Source organism: Lactuca saligna, chromosome 6 (assembly GCF_052625555.1).
Source record: "Lactuca saligna cultivar CGN05327 chromosome 6, ASM5262555v1, whole genome shotgun sequence".
Classification (NCBI taxonomy): Eukaryota; Viridiplantae; Streptophyta; class Magnoliopsida; order Asterales; family Asteraceae; genus Lactuca; species Lactuca saligna.
In genome coordinates this window covers 115,079,926-115,090,093 of record NC_136422.1, presented here as the reverse complement: position 1 = coordinate 115,090,093, position 10,168 = coordinate 115,079,926, and the positions used below count along the sequence as shown (strand labels likewise).

At 31.8% G+C, this 10,168-nt stretch overlaps 1 protein-coding gene across 1 annotated transcript; it reads right to left on the bottom strand.

Annotated features, from left to right (window-relative positions):
• Window positions 1–5,498: 5,498 nt before the first annotated feature.
• On the bottom strand, window positions 5,499–8,900 carry LOC145001921 (RING/U-box superfamily protein). Its single transcript, XM_078961250.1, has 3 exons — window positions 8,538–8,900; window positions 8,112–8,194; window positions 5,499–6,067 (listed from the first exon to the last, which is right to left on the bottom strand). Exons 1-3 carry the CDS (start codon window positions 8,760–8,762, stop codon window positions 5,683–5,685), a joined length of 693 nt encoding a protein of 230 aa, XP_078817376.1. The 5' UTR covers window positions 8,763–8,900; the 3' UTR covers window positions 5,499–5,682.
• Between the last annotated feature and the right edge of the window lie 1,268 nt (window positions 8,901–10,168).

The window sequence follows — 10,168 nt, the reverse complement described above, 5'->3', positions numbered from 1 at the left end:
TTAAGGAGGTATAGGTGTTCGCACTTTTTGCTTTATGATTTCTCATTAGAATAGAGAGTTATGTAGAAGTTTCATAGTGTAAATTTTAGTACTCACGGGGAAATTGAGTCAATCGGTTTGACTTGCTGACCTCTAGTTGACTTTGACTTGACCGAAATTTGACGGTTGTCACATGTTCAGAGAAAACAACTTCACATCCATTATCCTTACACAATTTATGTACAGACAAAAGGTTAACACTAAAGTCTGGCACAACAAAAACATCAAATAAAGTAAGATTAGAAGACAGTTGAACATTCCCAATCTTATTTATTTTTGCAGAAGAACCATTTGGATGTTTTACAAGTAGATTTAGTTTAGACACATCCACAGTGTCTTGGAGTTGTGATTCTGAGCCTATCATATGTTGATTTGCTCCAGAATCAACAATCCAACTTTGAGATTTATTTGGAATAACACAAGAGTTAAAACAATATGTTGTTGTACCTGCCATATTTGCAGCAGCAGTTACATCCTCACTACCAGAACTCTCATTTATAAGATGAAGAAACTTTGAATATTGTTCACTAGTAAGATAATGACATTCACTACCAGACTCAGAAGCAACCACAGAGCTGCTGTTAGGACCAACAGAAGAAGAATTCACAGAAGCAGATTTGTTTTGATTATTATTTCCATTTCTTTGTTTAAAATCCTTAGGATATCCAATCAATTTAAAACACTTTTCTATTGTATGACCTTTAAGATTACAATGCTTACACTGTAATCCTTGATTTCTGAATCTATTCTGACCTTGACCTCTTTTAAAATCATTAACCTTACTATTAAAAACAGACACTTGAGGTTTTGAAGAACTAACAGAACTCAAAGACCCATTCTTTTGAAGAGACTCTTCTCTAGAGAGAATTGAGAAAGCAGTTTTAACAGTAGGTAATGGTTCCATTAAAAGAATGTGACTTTTAACTTGATTATATACATCATCAAGACCACTTAAAAATTTCATTAATTTCATCATTTTAGAATGATCATTTAGTTTATTTGCAACCTCACAAACACATTCAGACAAACTAGTCAAGCCATCAAACTCTTTCCATAAAGAATCAAGTTTATTATAATAGTCTGAAAGAGAAGAACCACTTTGTTTTAAAGTGTTTATTTGCTGATGAATATTAAAAATTACAGAACCATCAGCCTTATTATAGGTTTCAAACAACTAATCCCAAATATCTTTAGCATTATCAGAATAAACAAGACTAGCATATATTGCTTCAGATATAGATCCTAATAACCAATTACACACAACAACATTCACACGTTCCCATTTAGATTTTTTTGTTTCATCAGTTTTTTCAAGAACAATAGTTCCATCCACAAAACCTAATTTATTTCTAGCTTTAAGGCCTCTAGTCATTGCACTACGCCATAAACAAAAATTTTCATTACCAGTCAACTTGATAGTTATTATGGAAGTGACTGCATTATCAGATGGATGTATGTATAAGGGATCATCAAAGTCAACTGAAGAATCCTTAGGGACACCACTTCCCTCAGGTATATCTCCAGCCATAACAAATCAGAAAAAAACAATACCAATTAAAACAGACAAGAACAAAAAACAACACTTGTGTTGGCTTAAAGTCCAGATGGTCACCACAATTTGTCGGGGCCCAAGACAACCAAAGCACAAGGTGAACAAAGGCAAAAAATCAATCAACAATTTTCAGACAACAACTAACTGATGTACCAGATCTTGTACATCTATAACCAAACAAGAGAAAGGGAACAAGAAACCCTCACAATGCTTTAAGGCAAGTTATTTGTTTATGAAAAAATTGACTCCCTGAATCTTTTACTCAACGGGTTTATCGGTGATGAAATCCGACCCCAAAGAGAAGATTAGAGGGATTAATCGATAACTGATACTTGTGACTTTCAGTTCCACTCAGATCTTAGCACCAGCAGGAAACTCAATCTGCAAGAACAACAAAAAATTCTCGCAGTACCAGGATCTAAAAGAATATAAAGAAAAAAGAATGAAACCCTAAGTCTAATACAAAGTAACTCAAAACGAGGTTAATCGAAGAACAAAAAATCTAACCTCATAACATCGATGACTCAGATCATAGTCACGAACACCAGAAGATGCGTCAAGAACAGCGAGACGACGAGCCTTAAGCTCTGATACCATGTTAAAAAACTACAAACTCATTTTTCCCAACATCTTCATTTCTTATATCATTAGAGGACAAAGAAACAGAAGGTTTTCAAGAACTTACATAAAAACCTCACTACATAAAACCTATTATACTCTCACAACAAAACACTCAAACCCTAATCTAAAAGATTATCAAATATGAACAATCGAGACATAACAAACCAGAATATGAACAATGATCAGAAAAATACAACATATCTAGTTCTCGATCTATGTAATCTGTAAGAAACCCTAACAAACGAAGCTTACAGAAGAAACTTGCATCGGAGAGAAGAATAAGATGAAAAATATCTTGACTAACTGATCTCTTCCCACTCTCTCTCTTCTTTTATATCTCACCTGCATAAAACGGATCTAATAACCCGACCCAATTTTTAGGTCCGCGCCTTTTTCCTTTTTCACACCTGCAATCACTTATACAATATGTATATATATACGTATAAAAATAAATATAAGATTGTACTTTAACTCATAATATTTTCAACAAATATCAATAGTTGTTGTGTGAAGAGGAGAATGTACGATATGCCTGATATGGGAGAGAACTGATAGTTCGACATTGGGTGTTGCGCGGAGGAGAAAATGGTACCTGGGGACCAAGTGTTCGTCCTTGCTTTTTGCAACATCGATTGTGGCTGAGAATTCAAAGGTTGTGGTTGCTTAGTCATTGTTTTCTGTGGCGTTGTGGTCATGGTTGTGACCAGATGCTATGTGTTGATGGGAGGCGGTCGCCATAAGTTTGCCATTGACGCCACTGTGGTGTCCTCCATGGAGCCTAGTAGTGCTTGTGCGACTGGCATTTAGATGGAGGCTTGTCCTTCTGGTGCAAATGTTTGTGTTCCGTCGAGCGACAACATAGATCTGAGTGGATTTATCTCTCCTCCACCAGGTGCCAGAGGTCCATTACCCATTATTGTCGACGCCTAGTGTCATATCAAGGTTATGTAACTCTGAGTATATGCCCGGTTGAAGCCAAATGTTGTGATTTGTGCTCCATTCTTAATGTCGTCTCGTGGTGGTTCCGTCTAAGTTAAGCCTTGTAATCATAACAATAAAGAAGCGGCGTTAGTCGACGTCTAGGAGGTTGTCCCAGGAAGAAGCTTCGGTGCTTTAGTTAGTCTGAATGTATATATGAGAATGCATATATTAAGGTTTTTTTTGTAAGGACGCGTGAGCGCCAAGCACCAGAGTTCTAATGCGAGACCACAAGGGCGATGGCGAGGGTGTGGCACTAGGCTGGTTACTGACCGTTAGCTAGGTCATCTTAAAGATATAATTTATGTTATCTTTACCGTATTCATATATGGATATGCTAAAATGACATATCAAGAGTTGGATACCAGTATGTTATTGCAATGTGATCAACTTTGGGTCGATTAACATTAACTACATGATTTTGTAATGAGGAATCTCATAAGTGTTATACATATTTTGGAGCTTAGGAAGAACTTAATATCATTGGGAGTTTTGGAATTGAATGAACTTAATGGCAATGAAAAGAAGAAACAAGTATGTGTATAAGTTTCTTAACAGGGAAATTGTGTTGGGCTCGATTGCGATTTCAAGCTCTAAAGTTGCTAATTCGGAGATGCCATGACTACCACACTTGATGAATTTGATGGTCTACCAAAAGATTTTTCTTGATATGTAGGAAGCGCTAGAGGGTATCTTAAGGAAGGTAGAGGACGACCGATTTGAGGCGATGTTGATTGACGAAGGAGCTAGATGTATGGAAGTTTAAAAAAAAACTTCTAAGTATCGAATTCCACATATAATACTTAAGATTAACTTGAGTGGTTATGGAGTTGGCTGTGTTCGAGCTCGATGGGAAGTATGAAAATTTTTGCATGGTGGTGTGTTCTTGAATTGGAACTGGGAAGTGGCTTAATATGCATGTCAAGCTAAACAATATTGAGTTAGGCCGTATGTGACATATATATTGTGGATCCTAGGTGAAGGATTAACATGTGCAGGATATGTATAACAATGAACATAATCGAGTAATAAGATGATAAAGATGAGTTAACTGATATTGTATCATGGATCAAAGAGATAATACAATAAAGAATACAAATTATACTTGGGATATAATTCCCAACCAACAATCTCTCTCTCTCTCTCTCTCCCCCCTCTCTCTATCTTAATTCTTAATGACTACATTATGTGTTTATACTCTAAAACGATCATTCCTCCACTTTATATACTATTGGAAGGAGTATAATTCTACTTACAAGGGAATATTATAATATATCTATCACTGGTCATTCTAGAGCATTTATTGCTCCAACACTTTCCTCTTAAATGCTCGGAAATGATGAGGTAGTACAAACAGTGGTATAATGCTAAAATACATAATATCCGACTAGTAGGCCTGATGTTGAAAATGATACTGCAATGAAAATCAAATGTTGAAATGTTTCTGAATATGTTGTGACCCTACAAATAAAATAACATTAAGTGACAAAAAAAAGATGTCACTAAATACCAAAAAAGTGTCACTAAAAACACCCTTAGTATTCACCGGCACAAAAAAGTGTCACTATAAACGCGGCCACTAAAAGCCTTTAGTGATATTTTTTGGTTGTGTCACTACAACATTTCGGGTTCTAATAACACTTTTTTATCGTGTCGCTACAACATTTTTGGGTTTTATTGTAACTTTTGTTTTTGCCACTATATACTTAGTAAAATAAAAATTGCCTTCCTACTGTTAGCGACACAAATTTTCACCAAAAAAATCATATTTAAATATTAGGTCCGATTCTTTTTTTATTTCATTAGAATATGGTAATGGAATAATGACAAAGAAAATAATAAACGGACAAGGTTAAATTATAAGACAGCCGGAAAGAATAACTTGCAAATAAATATATGCACAACATAATTACTTTTATACACCCACCAAATTCGCATTAAACCAACATACAAAGGGCAAGCAGAAATGAAATTTTCGTAAACATGATAATTCGATATTTTCCTAAACATTGTAACTCTAGTGAAAACACAAGCATGTGTGAATACGGAAACTTGACATCGCTATTACACGTTTTGAATGTTGTGCCCTTTTTTCTAGTAACTTGCTCTTTGCATCTCAAAAAGGTGCATCAGATTTTGACGACATCGGTTCCTGAAATAAATCAATCACAACATACACAATGAAGGAAATAGTTGATCCTATTCGTTGATAATCTCCCTTTATTTGGTTTCATCTTGCAATTCCCACTACAAATTCAGTTCCTCACAACAAGTAATCCATATATAAGATTATTACAAACTTAAATGGTTGGACCCTTTTAATTCGATGTCATCGACATCTTTCCATAAAGATAATTCTCATTATATTTGGTTCTACCATACATATCCCAATTGCATCAACATCAACATCGATTGCATGGTTATGGAAAAAGTACAACCAACTCATACACTACACAAAAAATACAATGAGTTGAATAACGTATTTTAATGTCTTACTGGGCTTCAACATGTATGACAACAGAAAGTCCACTAGATACAACATGGTTGATGTCATTAGAGGTGGAGGTGACTCTTGAACAGTCGCTAACACTGCTACTAGCTGCAATTGCCGTGCTAGTGCTTTCTGCTGCGGATGTTACACCTTCAGTTGCTGGGCCTTCACCACTGAAATTGGGCTCATCGATGTTCGGCTGAAATTGCGATCGTACAGGTCGCGAGATAGGCCCCACAGCTAAGAAGACACAACATCTACAGAGTGGACAAGTGGAATTGGATTGAAGCCAATGGTGAATACAGTCCTTGTGGAACACGTGTTTGCATGAAGGCACTTGAATCAACTCTTCATTCATTTCAAATTCACCAAGACAAACACAACATCTGCAATGATATTATATAAAAATGTATGTAATCAATCCCCCAAGGACTCGTCTTCCAGACATTATTATTATTAACCAATTCCGCAAATAACATAAAGGTGTTTAATCGTAAATAGAAATAATAGAATATGAAAAAGTGTTTTTTTGGTATAATAGCATTGAAATACTATAAATTAATTAGTAACTAAATAGACGTATGATCCACTCAGAGATATTAATATTTATATATAAAGATTAGTAGCTTTTAAATATTTAAAATCATTACAAACACCTGCAAAATTCCACTAACAATCATGATTAGGATAAAGAAAATAAAGTGAATATCTGAACATATAATGAGGTATAAAGTGGACTATTGTTTCCCACTTTATATATTTCTTTTTCATAATTATATAATGATATTGATTGAGAGCATATATGCCTGCCTCTAAGATGAATGGCATTCATAGGAGATTCTATCATGATGATGATAATTCCATATATTGGCACTTTTGAGAAAAGGAAAGGTTGTGATTTACAATTCCATAATCCAAAGGAATAAGAACTTGGTAAATATATGTGACGTTACTTAAATATAGGGTTGATGCAATAAAATAATAACGTATTTTCATAAATGTCCTTTTTAATTTTGTTATGGATTTCATTTTGTAGATCATAGCTCATGATTCAACATAGAAGTTTCATGGGGGTCATATTTTTCGATAGATAGGATATCATATAACATCTATAGTATCTACGTATAAAATATTTGTCATTAACTACACTTTTATTACTTTCAAAAGTTATAAAATAGCAACTCATCATTCTAACTAAGCAATCTATCCATATAATTATATTGTTTAGGTTACATGTACATATATTGAGTTATAAGAAGGTATTCATTCGTTTGTTTTCTTGAACTTAAAGTACTATAATTGTGAGTTTAATAATGAGATGCTATGTTTATGTGTTGTTCTTTGAACTTTTCAATAGAAAAAATAAAAGCTTTTTATTCTTAAATATTTACAATAAATTACATTTTGTAGCATTCTATTGAATTTTATAGAGTTCAATGCTTTGTAAAAAAAATAATAGAATTATATAAATTATAAAAAGATGATTTGATAATCCATTGAAGATTAGAGTTTAATGGATTATGGATACCTTTATTTTCAAATGAAAAAAATGAATATACCAAAAAATTTAAGTTTTTGTCCTTTATAAATAATAACAACAAACATTTTTTTTAAGTTTAAGCTCATATCCACATTTGAATCTAAATTATATCTAATTTTTTATTTAATATAATTCTCATTTGAATTTTTATTGTACTCGACTATTGATTATTTAGTATTACTAGTTAAATATAATTTTTTAATTGTTAATGTTTAATATTTTAATGTGTATGATCATCATGTACAAGAATAGTCTATCAAAATTTCAGTTTACATAATTGTCATTCATATACGGGTGACGAATTTAATTATTAAATATCTATGTAAATGACTCATAATCTTGATATATCAAATTTATTTGTAGATTTAAAAAAATATTTACATTCATATTTGAATTTGATTAAAGTCACATTAGAATCCAAATAACTCAATTGATTTTAGATTTCAATATCATGATCATATATACAAATGACTTTACTGAGAATAATAAGTGGATTTATTGGGATTAAAAAGTAAATTTACTAAGATTAATAAATATGTAAATAATAAGTTGCCATATATGTCGTTTTTAAAACTTAATTTTCATAATTTTTATTTGTAACTAGTTTGGTAGTTGTTCAGTAGAAAGATATAATGTAAGAGATAGATAATAATGAAAATTTTAAAATTATTGGAAGCGATTTTTAAAAACTTTGGACAATCATAGTGGATATATGATAAAAAAACAACGGAATATAGGTATTAAAACTTATATATCTTGGAGAGTATATTAACTTTTCATATATATATATATATATATATATATATATATATATATATATATATATATATATATATATATATATATATATATATATATATATAAAAGTTTAGTTCAAATAGTGGTCTTACACAGAATCCTTTGCTTTTAAATCTTCATCAAAGAGAACCTTTGGCAGCTTATCCTTGAGATCTCCTTTCAATCCCGCATAAGTCTAATAAATTCATTAAAAAACAATAATTAGGCCCAGTAATATCAAATCAACATATTACTATAATTCATAGGTGAGTTTACATGTAGAAAAGTAAATCAAATCAAATTAACAATAAAGTATATCCTACAATTGTTTTGATTTGCAAATCAACAATAAATTGCAATTGTAATTGTAATTGTAAAAAAACTGCAACTTTGTTAATTTTTAACAGAAAACCAATTGCAAACTTCTATTTAGTTTTTTCCGTGAATTTTCAGGAGCAGAATTGTTGGTTTGCAACCAAATAACAAATATAACGGATTCACATAATTGAAAGTAAAACTACAAATATGTGTTAATTTACCATGGGGATAAAAGAAGTAGCATAATTGAAAGTAGAAGGTGGAAGTGTTGGTGGAGAAGAAGAGAGTGCATAAGCCCTTCTTTTAAGGTAGAACAAGTAGAACAAAAGGAATAGTATGATGGAGAAGAGGATTGGGATGGAGAATATAAAAGCTTGATAAACCCTAATTTGAAGTGCATGGGAGTATGGATGATAGTTGATGCTTGGAGTTTGAGGAACACTCATTTCTCACTGCTATTCAATTTCTAATCAAAAGTTCCTTATCATCAAGTTATAGACCCTCTGCAATACAAACCAAGCATCGTGGAAGGTATGCCTTTATATCTTTAAAGAATCTTGCCACTTAACCATAAAGTGTAATATGTATACATGTATATGTATGCATATATATATTTGCAAGTGGGGGTGTGGGATATTTGAGGTTGGACAAAGTATCTCTTGGACAATGAAATATGGTATATTAAAGAAGCAAATACAGTAAGGTTTGATGAAGACTAGTAAATATATGGTGGAATCGAACTTTATTGACGATTTGGATATGGGAAAATATCATCAAGAGTAATCACTGGACCTTTAGCATTTAATATTGGAAACCTTTTTAAAACAACAAATCAGCTCACATACTTATATATTTAATTTGATTTCAATTCAAAATCTAATGATTACAAATCTTTATCGGTTTTATTGAGCCAAAACAACCTTTGGCACGTAGCTAGAGATATAAACAATCCATGAGAGTAAATGGTGGGTCTATCCAAACGGATTACTACATTTGAAGTCTTAGGTCTTGAAAACGATAGCAAACTACTCTAATTACTGTTGTATCCATTTTGAATCACATAAAATGCCACACCTATTCAAGGCCCTCTTGACACGTTTTATCTTTAGGTATCTATTAATTCAACTTTTTGCCACATACGTTTCAAAATAGGTTCCATTTTCAGTTGTCAGGTTTGCACAGTGGGGTCTTTGGCTTGAGTAAATGTTATTTGAAATTAACTTTCACGTTGCATTGCATTGCATTCATTTGTCCAGAACCGGTTTCGATAGCGTTACAAATAAAAAAAACCGGAATAGAACGATCTTGCTTTTACACTTTTTGGTAATATAACATTGTCAATTAAATAAATATCAACTTAAATCTTTTACAACTTTTGGTGCTAATATTTGTGAGTACGTCGAAAGCTAATTTTTTTAAAAACTATATTTATAGATCTTGTGATTATAATATTACTATGAATGATTCATTGGATTCTATTGAGAATCTCAACAACACCTCGCGCAATGAAACCAAAGGTACAATATGCGGAAATAGTATAAATATGTATTGATTTTCATTTTCCATGCACACTTTGGAAAAATTCAAAGACCCCATGCAATTTAACAAAAAAAAATAGACCCTAAAACTTGAACGATCTAAAATATTAAATAAAAAAATTATAACAATTCATATTCTATTGCAAAATACATAAAATAAAAGTTCATCCTAATAATACACAAAATAGAAAATATGCTTCCACTTAAAAATAGTCATCTTTTAAATATTAGTTGAAATAAACTTTTCAATAGTTTCTTTATAAATAACTTTATCAAAAAGCTTTCTCAATCTTCGTCAAAACCAATTTATTAAA

Bases quoted from the DNA above. Each gene is read 5' to 3' on its own strand.
- LOC145001921 (XM_078961250.1), bottom strand. From the start codon at position 8,762: ATGAGTGTTCCTCAAACTCCAAGCATCAACTATCATCCATACTCCCAT. The intron at 8,195-8,537 runs GTAAATTAACAC...TGAATTTATTAG, and splicing joins CTACTTCTTTTATCCCCATG to ACTTATGCGGGATTGAAAGG. The intron at 6,068-8,111 runs GTAAGACCACTA...ATATCATTGCAG, and splicing joins TTAAAAGCAAAGGATTCTGT to ATGTTGTGTTTGTCTTGGTG.